At 41.3% G+C, this 27,222-nt stretch overlaps 1 protein-coding gene across 4 annotated transcripts in view; it reads left to right on the top strand.

Moving 5' to 3' along the window:
- dab2ipb (DAB2 interacting protein b) overlaps positions 1-8,212 on the top strand; it is a 174,496-nt gene extending 166,284 nt beyond the window's left edge. For all 4 annotated transcript variants that reach the window (XM_066712743.1, XM_066712742.1, XM_066712745.1 and 1 more), the window contains 3 exons: positions 862-1,064; positions 2,319-2,406; positions 4,070-8,212. In XM_066712743.1, coding sequence (XP_066568840.1) covers positions 862-1,064; positions 2,319-2,406; positions 4,070-4,237 — 459 coding nt within the window. In that variant the 3' untranslated portion in view covers positions 4,238-8,212. The remainder of the gene's footprint in view (positions 1-861; positions 1,065-2,318; positions 2,407-4,069) is intronic.
- The last annotated feature ends 19,010 nt before the right edge of the window (positions 8,213-27,222 follow it).

Raw genomic sequence — 27,222 nt, 5'->3', positions numbered from 1 at the left:
TTGATTATACAAAAGCCTAATTACACCATCATTTACTTATTTCTAGGGCACACAGGTGTAATTTAAATCCACATTGATTGGACATTTCTTTCCCTGGTCAGAATCCAATTGGGAAGAGGCCGATCACTGCAAAAAGTGTCGCACGGCGAGAGTAACTGTTTGAAGACCAAACAAACACTTTCTGAATTAGTTCACCTTAGAACAGGGAACCCAACTGGGATTTAAAGTGTATTTATTCTTCCAAAACCCAGTGGGTTCTGCACAAGCTAAATCAAGACATAAGACACTGAATGCATGCTGGGGTGCCGTCAGCAGCTTTGCATGAAAGAAAAGAAGAAACAATATCACTGTAGAACAACATGGCAAATTTATGTAGTGTTTTTGATTCATTTGCACACAATGTCTTATTAAAGTGACAAGTAGGGGAAAAGGTGGGAAAAAAAGTGTAACACCTTTAGTGTAAATGAATGTTTCCTATTTAAACTCATGCAAGTCCCTCTCAGACGGGCATTTTATAGCCATGACATCATTTTAAAATCTGCACAGTGGCAGTGCGTGGGTAATCAGACAGAGAGGCCCTCTTTGCTCTGGACCCTATTTGAGAAATACACCTTCCTGAACCCGACTGCCTGCAGGCTATTTCTCTATTTACTCCTGATAGGCAAGAGCCCGAGTCCCGCTACACAACTGTGTGATTGGTCGGTAAAAACTCACACTGTCAGGCGAACGTGATGCAGCTGAAAACCGTGCAGAGAATTTTAATTCTCTTATGGTGATTTTTAAAGTGTGACACGAGAAGGTTTGTGTCGCGTCCTCCCTCGGCAAAGACTCATGGGTCCCTTGTTGCCGTCTCCCCTGTAGTACCAGCAGGAGATCGCCATCCTGCAGGACAAGCTGCGGCTCTCGGCCAAGAAGTTGGAGGACTACGAGTGCCGGCTGAAGGGGCAGGACGACCAGGCACAGAAGATGCTGCTGGAGTACCAGGCCCGGCTGGAGGAGAGCGAGGAGCGCCTGAGGAGGCAGCAGGAGGACAAGGAGCTGCAGATGAAGGGCATCATCAGCAGGTATGGCCAGACTTGTGTGTGTTTGATTGACTGGGTGATTGATTGATTGACTGAGACAGAAATGGCAGAAGGACAGCGCTGAGAAAACCTCTTTTCTCATCCTCCTATTTCAGTGTTCTTCTTTTCAGTCGTAATGAATGTATGTGCTAGTAATGGACTTTTTTTTTTGTAATCTATAGTATGCCACCAAGAGCTTCTCGACAAACGTTTCTATTTCAACCAACAATATCTGGGTTTTATAGAGTATCTCCCAGGCTGCTTCTGCTTGACATTGGCTGACCCCGGCTGAAAGGTGTTATTAAAGTCCTTGTACAATGTCTGAGCCATCAAATAGGCCGTGTTCTACAACGGGCCGGGCCTCTCTGCGGCGGGGCCTGACAGCCACGCAGGCCCGCCTCTCATTTCCGTCACAGCGGAGCAGAAATAGGAAATGACGGCCCATCTAGAGCACCGAACGAGTCCCGGCCCTGAAGGCAGCTGGCAGGCTGTATTCACACCAGAGGAGAAAACCCATTAACCCGAACGCTGGCGCCAAGAGCGGAGATGTGTGTGTGTGTGAACACGGACGACATACTAAGCAGCATTACAGTCTTTAGGTGAAAACGGCAGAATTGCAAGTTTTTAATGCCCTTATTGTAAAAGGAAATTCTATTAATGTTCCCATTTACTAAATACTGAAATCCTATCCTACAAAGTAATTGCATTATTATTCATTTATTTGTCTTAAATTCATTAAAACTTCATATAATTGTGCTTTGTACCTGACACAAAGTATTCATGGGAAATGTTTTTTGTGTTTTCGGTTTTTAACGGTTAGAACATAAGAACAAAAGAAAGTTTGCAATCGAGAGGAGGCCATTCGCCCCATCGTGCTCGTTTGGTGTCCATTAATAACTGATGATCCAAGGATCCTATCCAGTCTGTTCCATTTGTGTCCCCGGGTGCATGTGTCCCTGCTGATCTGGAAAAGCTCTTCTGGTTTGATGTGGTCGATGCCTTTCATGATTTTGAAGACTTGGATCAAGTCCCCACGTAGTCTCCTCTGTTCCAGGGTGAAAAGGTTCAGTTCCTCAGTCTCTCAGTAGGACATTCCCTTCAGACCTGGAATAAGTCTGGTTGCTCTCCTCTGAACTGCCTCTAGAGCAGCGATATCTTTCTTGAAGTGTGGAGCCCAGAACTGTCCACAGTATCCAGATGAGCTCTAACTAGTGCATTGTACAGTCTGAACATCACTGCCCTTCTTTGTAATTTCAGGCTCATGTCGGTAGAGGAGGAATTAAAGAAAGATCACTCTGAAATGCAGGCTGTGGTGGATTCAAAACAAAAGATCATAGATGCCCAGGTTAGTATTTGTATGAACAATCTGGTTTAGTTGTCATCTGCAGCCAGAATATAGTTATAGAGCCCAGTAAAATAGCATCCTCTAGTGGGGAAAGTGGTAAATAAGGGTGAATAAACTTTTCTTGAATTTCAAATTTCGCAGGGCTTTTTTTTTACTAGCACACAATGTATGGCATCACAAAGACTCACCGAGAGTGTGTAACTAGAACACAAACACGTGGAGCAAGCACAGTGAAATACTGTACGATGTACAAATCTGTAGGAATAACGTGAGACATCAGATTTCGAACCATTTGAAGCAGAAATTCCCGACATCAAGCTCAATCACATCTGCTGGCCATAATGCTCTTTGCGTTGTTTGATAATTACCCTCACAATGCCGGCGCATCCACCATAATGGAGCGCAAGAAGTTGTTTACTGTTTTTCTCAGCCCATCAAATTCTGGTTTAGGTAAATTTAGCTTAAGGGTAATATTATGCGAGATTAAATAGTGCGTGTGAATATCCATTATTCAAGCTTGCACTCGATGTAGAGGCAATTAATTAGTCTTTGTGTGCTGTTAAAAGTTAATGCAGACTAATCGCAGAATAACTTGTCTGTTGATGCAGCTAAAGACGAAGGCTACGCAGCACTTTGAATATGTGCCAAGCTAACGTCTCCCGACAAACCCACGCTTTCACACTAGTAATAAACCTGCAGCCGCGTTCAACATCTGTAATGAACCACTGAATAAAGACGGGGAACAAAACGCTTTACTGCGAATCTTGGCATTGTGTTCAGTCTGTGTGCTTATCTCACCTTCGTTAATGATGTATCCCTGTTGATTAAGCCATTTACAGATTAATCATAAAGACAATAACACACACAGTGGAGCTGGTGGCGTTTTAAATAACCCTTCAACAGAGCAGAAGCAGATTTTGTTTTCAAGTCAGGTAAACCTTTTTAATCCGTAGTCTCTGCCATTAATGTACAATCAAAGTGGCACAACATGTACACTGTGACTCCTCCAAAAATAGTAACGGTACTGCAGTGAAACAAATCAGTACCTCGACGCTTTATGGCAGCCGTTTTGTTTGGACAGGATAGAAATGGAGACAACGTTGGCATGAAAAATAGTTATATTTAAGACCCTGCGTACGTTTGGGGAAATACTGCAGATATTACTTCAGAAATGTGTTACACAGTGAGAAGAAGAACGTAACTGTGTTCGGAGCTCAAACCCAGAGAGGGCGTATTCACCACGATGTACGCCCTCCCCAGATGTCTCTCTCTCCTGGTAAAAGGAAGACACACTGGCCTGTTATTTCCTTTCTGAGGAAGCTCGTACATCAGTGTCCACAGTGTATATTGAGTGAAAAAGTAGTTATATTTGAAATACAGGCATTAAGAGAGACAACTCAATATCATCATCATATTTCTACCATCTTACCCCGTCAATCTGAATGCGTTTCCTCTCTTCAGAGTCTTTAGTCTGTGTGTGGGTTGGTTTTGTGTACCACTCCCTGTTCTGTAGTGTTTTCCTGCTTTGTGTTGATTCCTATTTCATACTGAATGTGCGTCATGATGTGTGTCATCCCTCCGAGTGTGTCTGCGCCCCCCCCCGATTGCACCTTACAGTCGGTAGGACATGTATACTGACCCCAGCTACGTTTGTGTCCCGCAGGAGAAGCGCATCGCCTCCCTGGACGCGGCGAACGCCCGGCTCATGAGCGCCCTGACGCAGCTGAAGGAGCGCTACAGCATGCAGACGCGCAACGGCATCTCCCCCACCAACCCGACCAAACTGCAGATCACGGAGAACGGGGAGTTCAGAAACAGCAGCAACTGCTAGTGCAGGCAGACGAGCCAAGCCGCGGACAGCCGGCAGCGGCAGTGGGGGGTGGGGGATAGTTCAGGGGAAAGGGGGATTTTGCAGATCGTCCCGGGATCTTTAGACGGAAAACAAACCAATTGCAGAAAGAACCTTTAAAAGAGTGGTGTGAGACGCACAAGGGCAGAAACGACAACAATAAATGCTTTGCCAGAGCCAACAAGAGTCCCCCTGTGCGTTCCTGATCGGAAACCGTTTTCCATTATTTTCAATGGAAGCTCTTGTTCTGATATTGAAGACGGGGAGGTCGACGATGGGAGAATGAGCTCTTTCCCGATCACAGCGCAGTTTGGACCCAAATGCATATACAAACCCACGAACTACACGCTGGCCGCGCTTTATCTCCAGATGAATCTTCTGCTGGGTCTGAGATGTGACTCCTGGAGGAAGTGCGGACCGCTGCACTCTGTCAATACCGATTGAGGCTCGTTCAGGCCCGCGATATAACCAATGTTTACCATTGTCAGTGCACCTGTTCTGGTTTGTTACAACCCTTATGTTTCCCTTAAACTGAGGAGCAGGTTTTAAGAGTTTCTGTAATTAAATAACTTCCTGCAGTAAGCCATCCCATTATGTATGTGTGTGTGTGTATATGTGTATGTATATATATATATATATATATATATATATATCCACAATCTCTGGTGACTGAAATCAGTATGATCTTGGACTCTGATTGGCCGAGACAATAGGAAAAGATCTTCAGACTTTGTAAGGAGGAGCTGAAGGTGGAAAGGCTTTGTTTGCTCCACGCGATGAAATTTCTCCATCAAAGGAGTGGAATGTAGTTTCTGAGTCGGGAGTCGAGGGGCGGGATCGTCATTCCTTTCTTTCGCTGCATTAATCAGTTAAAAAAAAAAAAGAAAATGGGCTTGTCTTGCGTTTTGACCAAATTTTAAAGCTGAGCCATCACACTCATTAAGGTTTTTTTGCTAAATGCATGTCATTTCAGAGGCTTTGCATGTTTAACGATATCCTATCTGACACTTTTTATCCACGAGAGGCGCTTCCTGGTCCTTCTGAACCCGAATGGATGATGTCCTCAGAATGATCCAGCTACTGGTCTCATTAACACACAGAACCGGGCCTGGCAGCGAAGCCGAGACAGACAGTTCAGCCGTCGGGACGGGCTGAGGGGAGGCTGGGCCGGTTCACTCCAACGTCACTTATTTATTGGTCGAATTCTTAGTGTGTCTTTATTTAGGAGAAAAACGCAGGGCCGCATTACTGACCAGATGCCTGCCCTAATAATCTACGTCAGCTGTGTTGCCAAAATAGTTCTGCGACAGTTTTCACTAAACAGGGAACACAGGCTGTAAATATCCCTGTCTTCCACGTGCAGAGTTGTTTAAATGCTTACTCTTTGTTTCAAGCAGCAGTTATTAGTGCTTAACAATACAGCTGCACCTGTATCTCTAGTGTTCACAATAAAGGGAAAGTTGGTTTTAGGACACACAGGCACACACAGCTGAAACTGGCATCCAGACAATTTACAGTTATTTAAAAAAGAAACATAATCCAATAGTGTTGACAATAATCAAAAATATATGGGTGTGTATGAATGAATCTGTTGAACAAGGGCGCAAATGACATTTTCCAAATGTGTAATTTAACTCTTGTTGAGCAGATGTGTGCATGTATGTATACACACATAAACACACACATGCACACGCACACACAACTCATGTAGCTTACCATGTCTACTGAATGTCAAGATGCTAGTCAAAAAGCTTTTGTTGGCATTTCTTATAATTTGACTTCATCTCCCATTGCTCTGACACCAAACATTTCTGCATTATATATTTTGTATATTTTTGTATTTTTTTCTTACCTGTAAGATATTTTTTTGCTGCATGTGTCATGCCCAGTGCTACATATAGTAGCACAACAGGTATAGTTTGTTTTAAGTTGTCAATGGTAAGGAAGAAGCTACTTCCACTATATAATTTGCTGCATACTTTGTATGTGCTTAAATATAAAGAAATTAGTGTATTTAGAGGCAAGATGCCTCGCTGATGTAAATAAAATGTTCACAATATTTTTACCTAATGTGATTTAAAAAAAAAAAAAACGTTTTTTTCTTTTTGTAAATGTTCCTTGTGTTTAATTCTACTGTACTGATATCACATGAATATTGTAAATAGTTAAACTGTTATTCCTGGTGCTGCTTCCTTAGACAGTTTCAGCTTCATTTTACTGCTGTTTAGTCCTTTTTTTTAATGCAGGTATTCTCTTTTGAAAGCAAAACACTGACCGCGTGAGCAAAAATATGATATTTATGTCACTCATGTCAGGTATTTTGTCTGGCCCAGGAAACTAATGAAATCCTCTCTCAGCAAGCTCTCCAGATCCAGTACTGTGAGCAGAATCGTAAAGAGACGCAAGCACAAATCCCCACTGACCCTCAGTCCTCTTCACCCATGCACCTCTTCAAAAGGGAGCTCTGTGCATTTCTGTCTCGATTGGTTGACTTGGCAAACGTTTCTTTCTGCATCTTGTTCGCTGCCCATCATATCACCAGTAGTTATTGTCTGAAACAGCAGCTCGTGGCGCTAACACGGTTTTTGAGACCATCTGCTTATTGCAGTCGGGTCCTGAATTTGAACAGGACCCTCAGCACAGTCTGGTAGGAATCTGGTCTTGGATTGACCAACGTGTGTTTAAATGCTTTTCACCAGGCCGTGTCGTACAGAGCTGCTGAGAATCAATTAATTTTCCTCTCAGATCTGCAACTCGCACATCCTTGAGGTTCCACACCTCGGAAACGCCTGCAGAGACCTGGGCTGCTTCTGGCCTCTGATATTGACTCGTGTCCAGGGGTTGGAAGGTGAATATTTTATTATCTTACCTTATAAAGGCTGTCAGTGTTTTGCTTTGACAAAGGGATACTCCTGTAAAGCGACTCAAACCACTATATTGGGCAGAAATCACTGCGTTCTCGAAGTCTGTGGTTCTGTCCTCTCGCTGTCTGTACCAATGTTCCAGTCGTACAGAAGAAATTATTTGTAATTCACTAGTCTAGCACGACACCACGCAGTTTCAGGAGCGGGTATATCTGCTAGTCAGTCTACTAATACAGTAGATTTCATAAGAGGGAAGAATTAAATTTAAATTAAATGTATTGATTGAGGACTGGATCAATTTAAGCCAATTAGCGTACTTTAGTGATTTTAAATCGATCACTTATTTTAATTGATACAAAAAAATCCCACGCAGAAGAACAATCAATAGAGTATCTGGATTTAATATGCAATTGTTGTACAGGAACCAAACAATAATTATACGATAAAAATAAAATATTGCAAATTTCTCTTTACTGAAATTCCCACAAGTGGTCTTATTTTACAGTCTTAACATGACTGCTAACTACAGAGAAAGAAAAACATTGCTTCTTTTATGCATTTTTGATTCAAAAAGCTTTGTAAAATAAATATTATCAGATTCAATTTACAGATTTTTATATATATATATATATATATATATATATAATTTCAAGCCATTTTAATTTATTTAAGTTCCATGAGTCATCCCAAATTAAGTAAAACAACAAACGATTAAATGTCTAAGTGAATTAAGGTGCCCATTGTTGAAGAATAAAGGTGTTTACTATTTAAGATAAAAAGGTAAAATAGTAGGGGGTAAAAGATCCAACATACACGTCAGTGCGTGTGGAGATATACTCTCTCCCTGACTTCTGGTGTTGCAAATAACTGGTTTCTAAAAAGCTGTTGTATGTTTTATAATCTCTTCTAGAGTCACTTTTGTAAGTATGTTAAAAGTAAAGTATTCGCTGGACTCGCTTCAGTATACGACAACGACAACAAAAAAGACATGTAATAATGTACAGAGGAAGTTGTTCGTGTTTAAGAAAATGTGGCTGTGCAATTTATGTACATTTGCAACTAGAATTATTAAAGTTTTATTTAGCTATTTTAAGTTTCCGCCTCGTGCCGTTTTTCATGCTGTCAGCGCCTCGTTTCTCCTAATGGCACGAGCGTCAAACATCCTGCTGGACAGAGAGAAAAGGAGCGTTTCCAGCTCTTTTTAAATTCGTAGGATTATTGTGGAATAAATATCTCACAATAGGATACACAGTGTGAGGGATTATGCTGCATGTGCTTCATGGTACGTGGCATATTTTTTCCAGGAATGGAGGCATTCAGGTCAGGATTTGATTTGAATCTCTCATAGCAAGTGTAGATTTTTATCCCAGACACACACAGACTCACTCAGATCTCTTGGACCCAAGTCTGTGGGGTTGTGGTGTAAATTGATGTCCGTTGGGAGCCCGGGCTGACACTCTAAAACCTGCGTTCTCTGAAGAATGAACTCTGTTTCTCCTCTTCCACTACATTCAAAACCCCAGAAACACACTGATCCTCTGAGAAGCTGTGGAATACAAAAATCAGGTACAAGACAGTAGGTGTCTATTACTTTTAAATACTGACCTGAGACTTCAGTGGGAAATAGAATGATGACAACCAGGTAATAAGCACAATGATCGTAGAGCTCATAGGAAAGTATCACACTTCTCCTCCCACCTGAAGCGTTGTACGTCTCAGTCAATGCAGATTTGTCATTGATTGTTCTTTGTTTCACATTCATTTTATCTGGTTTGACTTTTGTGGTGAACTTAGTTGTGCTTAACTGCCATTTTACTTATTCATCTTTTTAATACTGTAAATATTTCAGTTTTCTAAAGTAAAACTTTACCAAAGACTATTGCTGCCACACAGATTTCAATGAACTTCCCTTTTTGTGGTGACAAATCCATGAAATAAGACGATGAGAATAAAATTGACAAGGTGCGAGCACAAGTACACATCCCTCCACTTGCGATGCACAGTTATTAACTCCTCATCCCCAAGGCAGACTAACACGGTTAACGGCTTTAGTTTTAGTCATTAACAATTAATTGATTCAGTGTTTCATTAGGTAATGTAACTCTGTCCTTCTAAAACAAATGTAGAAATAGAGCAAGTCTAAAGATAGCCTAATGCTTTAAGGGAAGATGTTTAACAAACCCTGAAAATTATCCAACTGCGAGCTACATAGCATGAGTTTCCTGCACAATTCCTGTATTCTGGCAAATGTCTGCCATCCCACAGAAGATGTCCCGGGGACTGGGATGGCCAACACAGCTGACTGACATTGAGTTATTTGAATGGGGAATAATGTGTCACGATGCACCCAGTTGGGCACGGAAAATAAAAAATTGACCTTGTCTGAATGGGATGTACTATGCAAACACTATAAACACCACAGAAGCCTTGACTTCTTCGCTGCCACAAATTAGATTAACTTTTTTCCTCCGAATCGCTGCTGTGGCCGATTATATGAATGTGACTTACTGGATCAAGTCTCACACATTTCAACACTATATAGTCTTACACAATATAGTATATTCCAGATCTGAAAAGAAAATACAAAAGTGTAAGTCAAGTTCAAATTAGACTACCAGACCCGCTCTGAACACATCTGCAGGTGAAACACCTTGACTGCTCTCTGGTCTGCAGCGGGAAGAAAGTTGCACATGCGTTCGCCACAAGTTCCCAAATTTATTTTAAACCACTTAACACATTTTCGCTGGGGGCTCTTATCCATTCCAGCTGAAGTTCATGGCCTTATGTTTGCATAATGGAATTATTTCTCTTTAAAATCACCCACAACACCGGTTTCCGAAATGAATGAAACTGTGCGCCCAGCCGGGTGATGGAGCCGCTGAGAGGCGGCAAGAGGACTGTTCTATTAAAGCAAAACATACAATGAAATTAATACATACACTATAGTATACACAATTTGAACATCATGTTGCTGTTCAACGTCATTTCCTGTCGCCTGCAGACGCGGCTGCGTGGAGGCTCAGAGTGTCGGAGGAGGTTTGGCTTGTCTTGTCTTACCTCTTCTGTGAAATGATTGTGTCCATCCCTGCACTTTGCACATATACATTCTGGCTTTGTAGATTGTGTGACTATAGTTTTTTAATTGTAAACTTGTAATGAAGGTAGAATAATACTGATATAATACTTATGAACGGTTCCAGGGCTGCCATGGGGGGGAGTTGAGGGATGGAATGGAGGGAAGTCCTTTTCCAATGGGGGGATTCAGATTGGAATGGCGGAATTAGGTTCCCAAATGTATCCTTTCGAACTGTGATGCAATACCCGCCCGCGTCACACCGCTACCCTTTGACGTCCTCCGCGCAGGACCGTATGGGGGAAAATCACTGAAAACGGGGGATTTTCTGCCTGGTTGTGTTAATTGTCTGGAAGAGCTGATTGAATTTCTGTTGATTGTCGTTCTGAGGGTTAAATCCTCCTGTTTTAAATGTCTAAAATATCCTTCCTTGCTGATTTTAATTTTAAGCCTTAAAAATTACTTAAATGTTCAATGTTAGTGTGCTCATCGTTTTTAATTTATATACCTATTAAGTAACCACATCTTGCACCGTCACATGTAACCAATTAATTAGTTTACAAATTTTGAACGTGTCAGTAAAAACTGAAACAAGATGAATTGGTGTTTATGTAACGCGTCTTCTTTTTGTGTGGAGCTCATTGCCTTATGATTATGATTATTTGATACAGTGTTTTAATAATTAAGTGGTTGCTACAGGGTATTTTTGTCTTGTGTATTTCTTACAGAGTTAGTTAGATTTTTAATTTTCACTATCAAAGACATAAAGACAATGTTTTAACTTCTGAATTGACCAATGCAACTTTAATCTGCTCTGTTTTATGAACTAACATAGCAGTCTTTGTGACCAAATACCATTTACTGTAGTTTGTTAGCTGGGTGTTCTGCAACATTAAGTGTGTGTATATTAATGAGTATGTGTATGTATACTTAATGACTTTTATTTCTGTAGAGCCCCTTTGCTGTGCCCTCCCCCCCCCCATTTTTCTCAAGAAAACAAATGCAGTGTTCAACACTTCAGACTATATATACTGTTTCAAACTGTAACTAAAAAGACATATTGAAAGCAACCTTCCCATATCAGTTAATTGCTGACGTGACCTCATTGTTACTTGTGTAACCAGACAGACATATTTAAGTGCATCCTACACTTTTCATTTCCTATCTAATTTGGTTAAAAGCGATACCCGTCTTACAACATGCTTGAACAAGAATATTACATAAAAAGGTAATCAGTTCTTATTTGACTTGCCAGATTAATTATTTGTTGTCCTGTATGAAAAAATTAATCTTTCAATGTAGTCTCTGCCCGACACCTGAAAGAATCTTCCTTGACTGCTTGCAGCCAGAACATTTTGACTTTGTTCCAGGTAATTCATCATTGTTATTAGAGATAATAAAATGGCATAATGATTTTTAAATGACATTTTATTTTTGTTCATGAAACAGAATGGACATGCAGTCTTTAATTATTGGAACAAATATTTTATGTTTTGTCTCCAGTAAACAACAGACAAGTCTTAAATATGACCTGGTCTGGAAAACAATAATATTTTCTTTGGTTTTGTGATAAAACAGACACTTGTTAAAGTGTATCCGTAGTCCTCTTTGTATATTTAGTGTTTCATGACCAGTTTTCATTAACAGCATGAGGAACTAGCAATGTGGAAAGGAAGGAAGTAGATCATGAAGGCATTTATAGACCAGGGTTAGGATTTTAAAATCTGCCTGGGAGTGAATCAGGAGTTCGAGTCTCGCCGTGGCCGGACCCCACAGTGTGTTACAATATTTTGGCTTTGGGTAATCCAAGAGTAGTACTAATCAAGGTCTGTGAAACCTGCTGGTAGCTTCTGAATACAAAACAAACACACAAAAGCTTTAATCAGTGGGTTTGTTTCTGACTGATTCACATGAGCCTGTCTAATTGCTAGTGGGGGAAAAACAAACAAACTGTGAAATGAATAAATTAATAAAAAGCATTCTGTCACCAAAAGGTTAACTTGCCTGATTGTTAAATTTGAGAAGGTAGGCTAAGAGCCCCTAGAGAAAATCTGCAACAAAACGTAAGAAAACAGATACCTCTGGATTAAGTCGTATGATTGAGCTCAACATTCAGCAGATTCACTTTATTAATATTTGATTACGATAGGAAATGGGGATTTGCTGTGCACTGGGTATCTCAGATATTGTGTTAATGTTTGTATTGATTTTGTACTTAGGCGAAAAAGGATTATGATTCTTTTCTATTTTCCTTTGAGCAATGTGGCCTTTATTGTGAATAACTCATCTGTAGTTGATAACAAGAGGAAGGAAAGAAAAATGGTAGCTGACCTAGGTGGATTATTTAATTTAATTTACTAATCTTTAATTGACCCGGGTAGTGTTTCAGGGAAGGGTTATATACTGAACACAAATATAAGTAATGTAAAGTGCTGGTCCCGTGTTTCATGAACTGAATTGAAAGAACCCAGAATTTGTCCGTACCCACAAAAATCATATTTCTCTCAGATTGTGTGCACACATTTGTTTACTTCCCAGTTAGTGAGCATTTCTCCATTGCCAAGATAATCCATCCACCAGACAGGTGTGGCAGATCAAGAAGCTGATTAAACAGCATGATCATTACACAGGTGCCCCTTGTGCTGGGGACACTAAAAGGCCACTCTACAATGTGCAGTTTTGTCACACAACACAATGCCACCGATGTCTCAAGTTTAGAGGGAGCAGTGATTGGCTGATGACCGCAGGAATGTCCACCCGAGCAGATGCCAGAGAATTTAATGTTCATTTCTCTACCATAAGCCGCCTCTAACATCTTAGAAATTGTTGCATGTTGCATTTATATTTTTGTTCAGTAGAGCAAATTTAGTTGTGTGTGATTCTGACTAGCACCATACCACGCTTGTATTTGCTTTAGTGATTATAATTACACATACTTGTACATTGTCCTGAGTTGGTGGTGGTTGCTGCAGATTTCTTTTGATAGTAAGCATGCATCATGGATCATTCTTCTATTGATTAATTGTTTTTGTTGGGTTTATTCTGTCCCCTTGTGAAAGACCATGACGTACTCGTAGTTTCCTCCTTGCAATCTCCCTGATAAATCCCTCTGCTGTAGTTTTCGATTGGTGTTTGGAAGTATTTGGGAAATGCATAAGTCCACTCCATTCTGCCTGTTAGAAACAGTGTGAGACAATGTGTGTTTGAATCATTTTGTACGATGCAGTTGATGGTATGATAAGCAGTTCAGAAGTGGTCTATGTGCTAGAAGTATTTTTTGGATCTGGACTCTACATCCCAAGTTGATCTCACAGAGGAATCGGGGGGGGGGGGGGTTCTTTAGAAAGTCAAAGATAAGTATTGTTTTGATTCAGACGGCAGAGAAAGAGTTGGGTAATAGGGTTTCTGCTCAGGTACTGCAGGACACAATGACTCTAAGAAGGATTAAAATGGAAATTGCAGCAATAAGCAGGATAGTCCGTGGCCTTTGCAATTGTTGGTGCAGCAACTAGCAATTGAGCTAAGCCTGGAAAAGACAAATTTAACACAGGAGGCCAGGATTAAGACAGAGTGTCTGTGGAAAGAGCGGCTGTTAATTAATGAAACTGAAAAATTGGAGGATTGCTTGAACAGTCAAGTGCACATGCGGCACATTTTCCACATGTTCTCCTGCGATGACTAGAGTTCAGCACAAATAAAAAAACTCCATTCCAGCTAAATTAACATGTCATAGCTATGGGAGGAGAGGTAAGGATTGTGAACCGTTGTCTATCTTGTGTAGGGCAGGGATTTTTTGTTTTTAACATCAATGGCTGATGTCAACTAGGGGTCAAATTTGGTCACACAAATTCACTTAAAATATTTCTCAAGCATTCCCATTACAAGCAAATATTTTATTTTAAGATATGTACCAAATTAAATGTAAAAAGTGAACCTTAAATTAATGTACTGCATTGCAAATTAGCTTTAATTTGACCTCAAGTAAAGATGGAAAATGATCAGCTCTCAAGCTGGTCGGATTTTACCAAACATGTCACATCATCTTTACTTTCTGAAGATTATAAAAGGATTGCTGATTAAGTCCAACTGTAAAATATAAATACCATTCTGCTTTTACTCTCCAGGCACTGGGTTATTAAACAAAGCTCGGCAAGAAAAACTTGAATCGATAATGACTAATGGAATTCACTGTGTCTCTCACCAGGTGGGGGCTGTGACTGTGGATGGATTGGTAATAATACTAATATAAAAGCTTTATGAAATACAGGGGAAGTATTGAACTGCCTTGTGAAATCCTCCAGAATTAGAGAAGGGTGTGCTTACTTAGCAACTGGAGAGAAAGTCTGACGAGGCTAGATGGCATTATTTATTACAAGCACGTGTTGCGGTGGGCTAAGCCGAGCCTTTGTCTGGCCTGAGTATGAAAATGCCTCTTGCTGTTGTGAATATTGTGTAGCATGTTAGATGGTAGATGGTAGAAATTGTGCTCTGAGATTGAGAGAGAAATTGAGCAGTTAGTTGCTCTTAAGTGTTGGTCATATCCCTTGTCTATTGCCAACAGCAGGTCAGTAGTCCAACAACATACTGTAGACTAGGAATTAAAGAATTATTGAACCCGCTGGTTCTACATGGCTGTCACCAGTTTTCGCTCATACCTAAAATGAAAATTAACACTCTTTGTGTTTGTTTTGTGGAAGCCTGGTTAAACAGTGGCTCTTCGCAAGTGGAAGTGGACCCTGTTAGTAAAGCTAAAAAACGCTTTGTCCTTGTTTTGCTTTGAAAGTTATTGAAGACCTCTGTGAAATAGTCTGTTTATTGCATCTAATTCCATAGCAGGTCTGTGATATTCAGATTCCTGTCAAATTTGAGGTCGCACCATTCATCGCTGAGACTTCAGTTTCCTGAGAGGTGTATAGATCCAGTGAAGACCAGCAACTGACTTCCTGCTGTTGAATTTGAGAAGCGAATGTGAGATTTTCACTAACAGAACTAAATGCAACTGCAAACGCCTCCTGCTTTTCAAATACTCATCCATGCGGGAGGAATGGATTGATTAGTCGACACAAACATTAGTACAACTTGTTTTGTCGTCATGAATTTGTCTGAGGCCCTAATCCAGGGTGACATACCGTCGACTCAAATGCAAACCGTAAAGTTTTGCATTTCAATGGTGGCACAGTCCCCCGCACACCCACTTGCTCGATACTCTGTAATTGAAGATCGATGCTCAAACCTTTAATTGCTGTCCATTAGAAGTAGCACAGTCGGGCGACTAATGTTTATAAATGACACGTAAGTAGTGTGTTTAATAAGAGAGCACAACTTAAGAACTACTTCCATCTTCGAAGCAGAGGAATAAGTTATGAGCCAACTGCTTGTTTGTTAGTAAATCCCGGCATTGTAAATTGGATGTTATACTCCACTTGCCTAATACTCCGTGTAAAAGCCTTTTAAATGTGAGCAGAGTGCTTGAGCGGGAGTGAGAGGAGGTTGCCCTCTCCACTTCCATGGCCGGCAATATCTGTACCCGTACAGACTCCTCTTCCTTTCCTTTAATAACGTGCTGAAATATTAATGTGACCAGAATACTACTGAAACATGTCAGCATTTAAATAATACATGAAATCCCTTTGAAACTGAACTCCATCAATGTTTTATTGCTTATACAAAAAGAGGCACTTTTTAATTTATGGGGGTTTTATGCTATTAAATAGTAATTTGTTAGCTATATATGGTGTTTCTGAAGAAGCAGGGAGGAAGCGTTAGGAGCCCAATTAGTGTCTCTCACAACACTTCTGTTTATAATTCTTGACAAGGGTAATAATGAAGGATCAGTCATTTCAATCCATTTTTATATAGTATACCCACAGAGTGCTTTACAGTTTCAATATGTAGACAAACAAACCATACATAATTACAATAAACATACTAAACATAAGCATGCTAAATCAAAAACCAATACAATCGCGGCAGAGAGGGACACTGATGGATGTTGTTTCTGCCTAGTTTGACTTTTTTCCAAAGTTTGAAAAAGTGTGTTGCTGTGCCCAAAAACTGAAAAAATCCCATCAACTACTTCAATCGATTAATCTCATGTAAAACGGGATATAAACAATTAAGCCTATCACCTATCACTACTAAAAGTTATTTATAGCTAGATTATATTATTTTTCATGGAAGATCCATGGGGCAAGGTCTTTTTTTCTTTCTTTTTTTATACTGCCTTTGGCTATAGATGTATAAAAGACATGTTTACAGTATCTTGTATACAGTGAGGGAAAAAAGTATTTGATCCCCTGCTGATTTTGTACGTTTGCCCACTGACAAAGAAATGATCAGTCTATAATTTTAATGGTAGGTGTATTTTAACAGTGAGAGACAGAATAACAATTGATTTGCATGTTAATGAGGGAAATAAGTATTTGACCCCTTCGACTTAGTACTTGGTGGCAAAACCCTTGTTGGCGATCACAGAGGTCAGACGTTTCTTGTAGTTGGCCACCAGGTTTGCACACATCTCAGGAGGGATTTTGTCCCACTCCTCTTTGCAGATCCTCTCCAAGTCATTAAGGTTTCGAGGCTGACGCTTGGCAACTCGAACCTTCAGCTCCCTCCACAGATTTTCTATGGGATTAAGGTCTGGAGACTGGCTAGGCCACTCCAGGTCCTTAATGTGCTTCTTCTTGAGCCACTCCTTTGTTGCCTTGGCTGTGTGTTTTGGGTCATTGTCATGCTGGAATACCCATCCACGACCCATTTTCAATGCCCTGGCTGAGGGAAGGAGGTTCTCACCCAAGATTTGATGGTACATGGCCCCGTCCATCGTCCCTTTGATGCGGTGCAGTTGTCCTGACCCCTTAGCAGAAAAACACCCCCAAAGCATAATGTTTCCACCTCCATGTTTGACGGTGGGGATGGTGATCTTGGGGTCATTCCTCCTCCTCCAAACACGGCCAAAGTTGATGCCAAAGAGCTCGATTTTGGTCTCATCTGACCACAACACTTTCACCCAGTTCTCCTCTGAATCATTCAGATGTTCATTGGCAAACTTCAGACGGGCCTGTACATGTGCTTTCTTGAGCAGGGGGACCTTGCGGGCGCTGCAGGATTTCAGTCCTTCACGGCATAGTGTGTTACCAATTGTTTTCTTGGTGACTATGGTCCCAGCTGCCTTGAGATCATTAACAAGATCCTCCCGTGTAGTTCTGCGCTGATTCCTCACCGTTCTCATGATCATTGAAACTCCACGAGGTGAGATCTTGCATGGAGCCCCAGACTGAGGGAGACTGACAGTTATTTTGTGTTTCTTCCATTTGCGAATAATCGCACCAGCTGTTGTCACCTTCTCACCAAGCTGCTTGGCGATGGTCTTGTAGCCCATTCCAGCCTTGTGTAGGTCTACAATCTTGTCCCTGACATCCTTGGACAGCTCTTTGGTCTTGGCCATGGTGGAGAGTTTGGAATCTGATTGATTGATTGCTTCTGTGGACAGGTGTCTTTTATACAGGTAACGAGCTGAGATTAGGAGCGCTCCCTTTAAGAGAGTCTCAGCTCGTTACCTGTATAAAAGACACCTGGGAGCCAGAAATCTTGCTGATTGATAGGGGATCAAATACTTATCTCACTCATTAACATGCAAATTAATTTATAACTTTTTTGAAATGCGTTTTTCTGGATTTCTTTGTTGTTATTCTGTCTCTCACTGTTAAAATACACCTACCATTAAAATTATGATCATTTCTTTGTCAGTGGGCAAACGTACAAAATCAGCAGGGGATCAAATACTTTTTTCCCTCACTGTAGGTACTCACTCCAACAGCTAGTTAAGTATCTTTTTTTTCCGTTAAGGTAACTTTATATTAGAGCCCCACCGATACAGGTTTTTTGGGTCCGATTCCGATAATTGGGAAGCTAACTCTCCTGACTACCAATATATCTGCCGATATTTCAATTTTTTTTGTTTGCATGCAAAACAGACATTTTGTAGCATGGACCCCTCAAATCTCTCTCTGTCTGAGATAAATTGTCAAATATTCACTGAAGGCAGGATTTTTACATTTTACATAATAAACATAACATTACTTTTCATCATAAATAACAAAAATTTAATTGCTATTGTGAATTTTGAAAAGCGATTTAATTAACTTTTCAGTAAAAATGCAGCTCTATGATGAAAATAAACTAATCAAAACCATGGACAGTGAAATGCAGCACAGCTTTCAAAAACACTTTCCAATTGTTTATGAGGGTTTTAGTAAAACACCAGTTAATTGGTGTATGAGCCTGTGTTTCTCGGTGGGTGGGTGTTTGTTCAGTAGTGCAGTGTGCGCGGCGCCGCTGTGCTGAGAGCTTCCAGCGAAAACTAATAACTGTTAAAAAATAATGGTAAAGTATAATAACGACTGTAAATCCAAATAAATGTATTTATTTATTGTCTGAAGTCTGACGAAGGATTTTATGGTAATTTGAAAAAAAAATGTAGCAAATAGTTTTAGAAAATACATCGGTGCATTATCGGTGGAATATGTGCCGATATAGATATTTCTGTAGAAGCCCAATATCAGCCAATAATATCGGTGCTCTGATATATCTGTCGGGCCCTACTTTCTATAACCCGTTTGTATGTGTTGGGGGTAAATGTAGCTCACTCTGCAGTCTGAATCCTGCACTCATATTGAATGCACATCCACCACCTGCGTTTTATATGACTCCACACTTTTTTCATGTTAAAGGAAATGCACAAGAGAAACCATCCATCATTTAAGCACTATATGGAATTACCACCTGCGCCTCATTTAACTGCCTTAATGAGTAAGAGAGAGAGGGAGAGAGAGAGCTCTGAGTCTGACGGTGTGATCTGGCTGGGGAATATGAAAAGGTTGATCATTCACAGAACATGTTAACAGTGCCATGACACGAATCTTGCTTCCCTTTTAAACCGAGCCTGTCCCCTCCACCCCCTTACGCTTCGCAAAATGAATGTGAAAAATACACCCATTAATGTTGAGGTATGGAAATGAGCGACCCCAGACGCACTTATTAACAGAGTGCTTTTCAGAGCTGGCTGCCGTGGTGCCCTGTCCCGGCCATTCACAGTAATTGCACAGTTTAAAACCGCTCCGCCAATCGCTTCGAGAGCAGGGTGATGCGATCATATCCATTTTCCCTACACTGATTCATTTTATTTGCCGAGCCATTGGTGACTTTCAGACGCCATTCTGTAGCTGCAGACTGGAGGACACGGGGTGACTGACCTCACAGAAGATGCTGGCTGGTAATGGACTGATGTTACTTTGCAGTTCATCAAACCTGACTGCTGCCACTTCCACAAGCCTGAACATAATGAGCACAAGAAATGAACAAGAAATAACATCTCTGAGGTGCAGAGTTTAGAGTCTGCAGCCTGATGTTCCAGAATACAGAAGGCAATTGAATTACAAAATGGGAGTAGATTCAAATTCATTCGATGACTCTAATAACATTTGTTTTCCTCCTCTCCCATATATGATAAACCACCAGAACGTGAGCTACCAAGGCGGCACATTAACCAGAGTATTCATTCGATGGTAGTGGATGGGAGAGTGAAGAATGGGCTTTTGAGTGTCATGGTCCTGTCATTAGTTTGCAATTTTGCAGTTGGCATCCAGTCAGATGGCAGTTAAGTGGGAGAATTGTAATGTTAATCCTCATTAATGTCTGTAACACTTGACTGTCCCACATGCTGGAGCCTCCATTCACACGCCGGCGCACAAGGACAGCTCGGAGAATAACGCATAACGTCACACTACATTAACTAGGGATTAGGGATGTGAATTAATTAGAAATGTACATTTCACAAAGTATCTCGCAAAACAACGTTAACAGACAAGGGAAGTCAAGGTCTGATTGTAGAGGATGCATTTTTTTTCATTCATGTCCATCACAAATTACATATGACACTTTTAAGGTTGCAGGCAGTAGTCAAGGTCGGGTATACCTCTGTGCATCGAAGACTAGTTATTTCTTCTGGACTGGTGTGTTTGGTAGGATTTCTCATTTTGTCACGGCTTTATTCTCAGATTCTGTTTCTCTCCTCAGTGTATTCTGTTTGCATACTGTTTTACCTTTTCATAACTCCTGAAATTCTCGCAATCTTACCTCCCTGTCGCTAAATCCTTTTCATCTTAGGTATTCGCCTTCTGCTTTCAGTGACAATATCCCAGACTCCACAGCTGCATAGTTCATTCTAGCTACCCCCCCTGCCAACAACACAGCTGGGCCTCCGATGGCAGGTTGTAATCCATGCCTTTTAACACGCTTTGACCCTTCCACTGTAGGCGCATGTGACTCTGTATGGCTCCGGTGTTCTTTCTGTAAAATACATTTCACTGCTGGTGGGTTCCTGAGTGCCATTAACACAGAAACCCCCTACCAGGCGTGCAGATGTGCTGTATTCTGCCAGAGGAATGGACTCGGACAGACCGACACTGAGCTCGTTCCCTGCAGGCCAGGGGTGCATCCAAGCACACGACTCTTGACTTTCGCTCGGGGGAAGGGGGTTGAATCTGCAAATTCCCTACCAGACAGTATAATTTGTAATAAGTGTACTACTGATTCAGAGTACACATGTCTGTAAGCTTTTCTGGTCTGTAAGATCCTTTTTGAGTCTACCTATACGTGAAACAGGTCCCTCCCCTAATGTGACTGATAAACGACAACGAAACACCCAGTCCGAATCGCAATCCAAGTTCCGAAGGCTACGTCCAAATGGCTGTACTTCTTACTGTATTTTTAGTTTCCTGTATTCCTGGGCTCTCTTCTTCGCTCTCCTTCTCGCTGTCTCTCCTGCTCCTACAGCACTTTGGCATAGCATAAAGTCCAACAATAGAAAATACACAGCATGCATAAAATACCAGACCTTCATAATGCCATTTTATTTTAACAACAAAGGCTGTTTGTAAAAAAATGTCCATGTATTGACGTGCTGCATGATTGTATACGGTCCCATCCCAACGTCTGTTATTTACGATTTGTTTAGTGTGTTTATGGTTAATTCCCTGGTTCTAATTAATTCATTTCATCTGAAGTGTGTTTGAAGTTCACAGTTAAGTTGCTGGATGTTTAGAAATTGGGCTTTAGGGGTGAAGTTGGCCATTAGTTATAACTGATAAATCTGTAGTTTGGCCTTTAAGACTTAATGCTGTTTGAGGATACTTGGCCAATATATTTAACATGCATCTGTCTGCAGTACTTTTTGATTTCATATGTTCATGGCGTTTGCTTACTGAGGATTAAAATGCCTCGACTGCATCCGTAAAATCCTCTAGCAGAGCTTCCTCCCCACGTTGTCCTTTAACCGACAGACCCTCCTCTCTGGTGCTGTGCTGTCCTGCGCACTCTACTCTCAGGGTCTGTCGGCCCTGCTGGCTTCAGCACCACCTCAAATGCCAATTACTGTGTTGGACTAATTAATCGGATAACAAGTTGGCATGTTCTTTCCAGACCCAGAACAGGTGCTAATTGAAAGATACCTCTATGCCCCACGTGCCGCCAGCCCTGAACGACAGGAGCTGCCTATCCCTGCGAGGCAGTGCCCTGAACCGCGCCATCTGTACGGCTGTGGCGTGAGTCTATTGCCTTGACATCCAGAGAGGCGTAGGAACGAGGTACCTGGCCAACTGCTGAGTATTTATGCAGAAATTCAATAAGCCAGCACTCTGAGACCACAAGAAGACCCAGGTCGGTTCCCAGAAGAAAAAGCTGTTGTTTTTTAGCTTTTGAAAGTATTCGACAGTATACATTTACACCCATGGCCATTCTTCCAAAACAGGCTTACACAAACTTGATCATTTTGAAACTGACGTTGTTGCTGTTGTTGTTGTTTCATATCGCATAATTGTTAAGGATATTCAGGTATTGATACAGTTAGTGTAGATGCAGCCCCTTACCTGAACAACAGAAACCTTCGATTGTAATGAGTCATGTGGAGATTCTGTAATATGTTTGCATGGTGCTGCAGTGAAACGCGCTGCAGCCGTTCCCTGCTGTTTGCGGCCCGGCAGGGAGTGCGGAGGCGGACGGCTGGGCATGGCACATTCCTCGGCTCGTGTTGGCTGCTTTCATCCCTCTTGTGTAAGTACAGGAGGTGCAGTGACCCGAGCTGATTTATTAATCACTGGTAATTCCTAATTGGGGAAAGGAATGAGTGAAAAACCACCGTTGCGCATTTCAAGATTTAAAAATAAACACAATCTCTACAGAAAAATAAAAGGTTAATCTTCCCCTCAGGTAGGTTTTATTTTTTAAATTTTCAGTATGAAGAATCTGCTTTTCATACGTATTTTCTCTTGGCTCAGATTTCATATCCTGGATATTTGAAAGTATCTTTCAGTTGAACCAAATGTAAAAACATCATCTTACCCTGGGCATTTTTTTGGTATATCATGTATTAAACACAACCGCTTGATAATACCATCCATATATAAGATGTTAGTCATCACCACATTTAAAAATAAATGTTTCGCAATGAGATAGTGCCCGCCAGGGCTAAAATAAACACTTCATACATTTAAAAATAAATAAATTCGATAAATTAGTGCATTACTGCAGTATGTAAGCAAAAACAGAAGAGCAACTCTCTCTTTGACTGAGGATCTCAATGCAGGACGTGATCAGACTGTGTCAGCAAGAACAGTCCGTCGAGAACGGCACAGAGAGGATATTATAGCACGGCTGCAGTGCATGAACCCCTCATTACAAAGACAAATGCACATGTGAGAGTTCAGTGGTGCAAAACCATAGGCACTGGTCAAAAAAGTGATCTGGTCAGATGAGTCATCCATCACCATATTCTCAACAAGTGGGCGAGTGCATGTGTGGGACACCAAGAGAACGGGACAGGCCTGACTGCTGGACCCCTACAGTGAGGGGGTCCGGAGGCTCTGTTATGCTGTGGGGGGCATTTTCCTGGCATGGTCCTATGGTGACACATTTCTCTCCTGATGGGAGTGTCTCTTCCAGGATGACAATGCCCCCATCCACAGGGCACGAGTGGTGTGATGAGTATGAAAATGATGTGACTCATATGCTATGGCCTTCGCAGTCACCAGATCTCAACCTAATTGAACACCTGTGGGAGATTCTGGACCAACGTGTTAGACAGCGCTCTCCACCACCATCATCAAAACCCCAAATGAGGGAATATCTTCTGGAAGAATGGTGTTCATCCCTCCAGTAGAGTCCAGAGACTCTAGAATCTGTGCCAAGAGCAGTGAAGCTGTTCTGGAGCTCATGGTGCCCAATACACTTTATGTTGGTTTTTCCTTTACTGTGTCACCTATCTGTATATGGATATGTGTGTGTTTATAATATATTATATATACACACACATACACACGCTTAGGTGCTTGTTAAATGATGCATTGCTCTGTGAATTATTGTCTATGGCATGAGTTTCAGTTGGAATTGAAAATCTGCAAGTCTTTTAAATGAGAAAGTAACACAGAGTAAACAGTTGAGGAACTGTTCATCAGACTAAAGATATATTATAGCCTATATTAACTTGTTTATTGCGAGTGTCTAGTTTTCTCAGTCTTTCTGTAGCTGGAATAATATCAGATGCCCTGCATGATCTTCTGCAAGAGGCTCATCAAGATGGTATGTTTGTGTGTGCGTGGGTGTGCGTGTACATTAGTATGAACTGGGTGGTTTCATTGTTTAAATGTAGCAGAAACCATTAAAATGGGGAATGCACCTCATAATAATCCTTCACACATCTGTCATGTTATAATTAAATAAACGGGAACAAAAACAATAACAAAAGAGCCCATAATCCATAGCAATTGTGTGAAGTGAATTAGTCGCACACTGCGGACTTGGCTTCTGCCTCCCGCAGTTCACAACGCCCTCGTTCTCATTCACTAAATGCTCTCGTTCAATACGTGTTGTAGAAACATGGCCTAGGGCTGCAAACAAACACTTAAATAAGCTCTAAAAATAATACTGTAACAACTGCACTGTACGTTACTGTTAGTGGGCGGTCGGGTGGAGGAAAGGGCTGTGAAATTAATACATGAAAAATACCTCAAGCTAGAAAAATTATAATAGTTAACACTAAGTTACTATTACTGCATATATTCAGGGTTTGTGTAAATACTTGAGAGTGGAGGCCCAGTGGACCAATGCACAGTCCAGAAATACTCTTATAGGTATGTTTAAATGTAAACGTATGATTCTGCAGCCGTGCTAAGAGGCCTAGGCCCTTTTAGTGATGTGTTAAGGTTGTTGGCACCTGAGTACGGGCTTCGAGTCCCCGCTCCCCGCTGTGACCTGGAAACCCCCACAGTGTTACACTGGTGTCAGCAGTGGGATATCGATGGACACGCTCTAACTACAGAGCCCCGCGAAGTGTTACAATATATTGTACCAATGGCACTATAAGGAACTGTCCAGCTGGGGATTCAGTAATAGTGTGCAAGATAGTCAAGTGCTATGGGGCAGTATGGGGGGGAAAAAACACTTCAATGGACTGCATGCGAGTCCAGATAAAGGGCAAACTATCGATATCCTTCTGGTAGATACTGTCAACATTGTAACTTCTGCCAATATGTGCAGCAAATTGACAAAATCTAAATCTTAGCAGTTCTGAAGGTGGTTTATTCACTATTTTTAAAAATTGCTGTAAGGTGCGTAATCTTAAAGTAATTACAGCTATTTACCGAGATGCTGCTCTCATCTCGCCCTTGAATGGCAGGCTCCTGTCTAATTAGACAGCGTGTTGCATCTCTCCGGCTTTTCAAAGCTGCCCGGTTTGTGATACATTCATCTGTGGTTAATGTAGGAATTTATATACAGCATGAGCACATTTTTAAGTGCCTTTTGAAAGATATCTGACTTTGGATATAATGAACTGACATATTTTTCATGTTTACAGAGAGTAGGATTACCGAGGATGTGTGCAGAATGCTGTAGCCACTCCTTGCCATACACAAGAATAATGTCTTAACGAGCAACATCTCCACTCTTTCACCACGAATCCAATTGGCTCGGTTTTGTCTTATACAGATCTGGTATAGGTCTTCCTTTATCCAGTTGATACTTTGCAATATATACTTGAATAGAACCCTGTTTAAAATTTCTTCTGAGCTACCCTGTCAGACTTGACTTGGAAAAGAAACAAAGCCATTATTTTCTGTGTGTTTACAACTTGTACAGGCATTAGAAACCACATGGGGAAGGAAAGCACAGTTGGTTGCAGCTCTTCGCCTAATTTACTCTGTGTCAGAGAAATTCGGGAACCAAAAAACTGCCTGCACGAACTGTTGGGAAAGGTAAACACTTTTGTTTGAAGAAGACAAAAAAAATCTGTAATTGACATTTGTTTGTTTAAGGAATGCAGGGAATGCACTGACGTGGGTGCCCCTCTTGGCTGTTCCTGCTAAGTGGAGTGGCTGAGAAGTAACTACATTATCCAGAGAAGGGTAACTCTTTGGTCAAATATAAGCTCCTGCATTCTTGTGTTTTCTGTTCAATTAAAGCCCAAGGTACAGTGCATGGGGCTGCTAATGTAAATCAGGCGACGTCCCCAAAGCCAGTCAGAGGAGATGCAAGCAGGCATTGATTATTTGCAGAGGCAGAGCCCAAGCTGTGAAGAGACACGTGGTGTATTTGGGGACGTGTGGTCTATTCCATCGTGAGTCGTTCCCCAGCCAAGTGTGCCTCCCGCAATCTCAAAGCAAAGAAAGTGCCTGGAAGCCCTGAGCGCAGAAGCATTGTCAGAGCTTGTGTCTCTGATCTCTATATTGACTACATGGGAGAGCGGGTTCCTTCACAGTCTGAAAATCCTGCTAACAAGAGCGGCACATTGTATTGGCCTGGAATTATTTATGAAGCCAAGATCAAGCTCCTGTATCGCAGATGCTGAACAAGTCCCACTTGTATTCGGACCACTAGACACAACTGCTAGTGCGGAGTGTCGGTGCAACTCCCAAACCGTATCGATGTTCGTTTGCGGACCGTGTGGAACTTGTAAAGGTAAAAACAAAAAGCAGCCTCAATGTGATCTTTGGCTTTTCTACTCATCCCCATGTCCTTTAGTCGAAGTGTGATTAGGATTAAGGGTTTGTAGGAAAGAAACCATTACGGCACAGTGCAGTATCCTTTAAATAATTAATTAAATGTCCTAAATCTCCGATTGGTATTGTTTAAATTGGGGTAAAAAATATAAAGATTGATAATGAAGAATGGTAGGGGAAGGAAGGGAGTGATAATGTGGAAAAAGTGTAAAGAGGTTAAGACAAAACTCAACAACAAATTTGATTTTTCAGTCACCGCACCTTGGCACCTATAAAATACACTTTTATCCCAACAGTGCAATTCCATACAGAACTGCATTTAGCGTGCAGTCATGGGTTTACGATTGTTATGGCCTGTGTTTGAGTTTAATGCAGAATGCAGTGTTGGAGGTGAGGAGGAAGTCATTTAGACAGGTTTATATAAAAACAAAAGCAGGGAAGTTTTAATTTCAAGCATGTTATGAATGGGGAGAGCAAGAGAGGGGTTTTGAATAATGCACTGTGCTCTACTGTGCTGACCTAGTTACTGAACCATTGTCGTTCCCCTGTGGTGTAGAAAGAAAAAATAATCATGAAAAAATGCCTCGTTGGATCATTTCAAAGAGAAGGGAGATGCAGGTAAAAATAGTTTCTGAGAGGGGAATGGCATCGTGCCAAAAAGTAGGATAAAAATATGGAAGGATCCCAGTGTTTGGGAATGCGATCCGTTTTATTGTAAACATTGCCACTGGAGAAATGGCCCTTTGTAAATGAACCATATTAATCACAAACCGTGTGTGTGTGTGCGCACATGTAGGGGAGAGAAAATAGTCTCCATTATTTAGTGCCGTTCGGCAACGAAAACCAGTGGGTGCCTTTGAAAGCAGTAATAAGGACAAATCTGTCAAAGGCAAAATACGCCACAACAGATTTTTCTCTAGCACTTAATTTCCCTGTAAGTCTGGCATACCACACGCATACGCACTCGCACATGCACGC

This window comes from Amia ocellicauda, chromosome 9, assembly GCF_036373705.1.
Source record: "Amia ocellicauda isolate fAmiCal2 chromosome 9, fAmiCal2.hap1, whole genome shotgun sequence".
In the NCBI taxonomy this organism is placed as follows: domain Eukaryota; kingdom Metazoa; phylum Chordata; class Actinopteri; order Amiiformes; family Amiidae; genus Amia; species Amia ocellicauda.
Note: the sequence above shows the minus strand (reverse complement) of the source record. Positions and strands in the feature narration are given on the sequence as shown.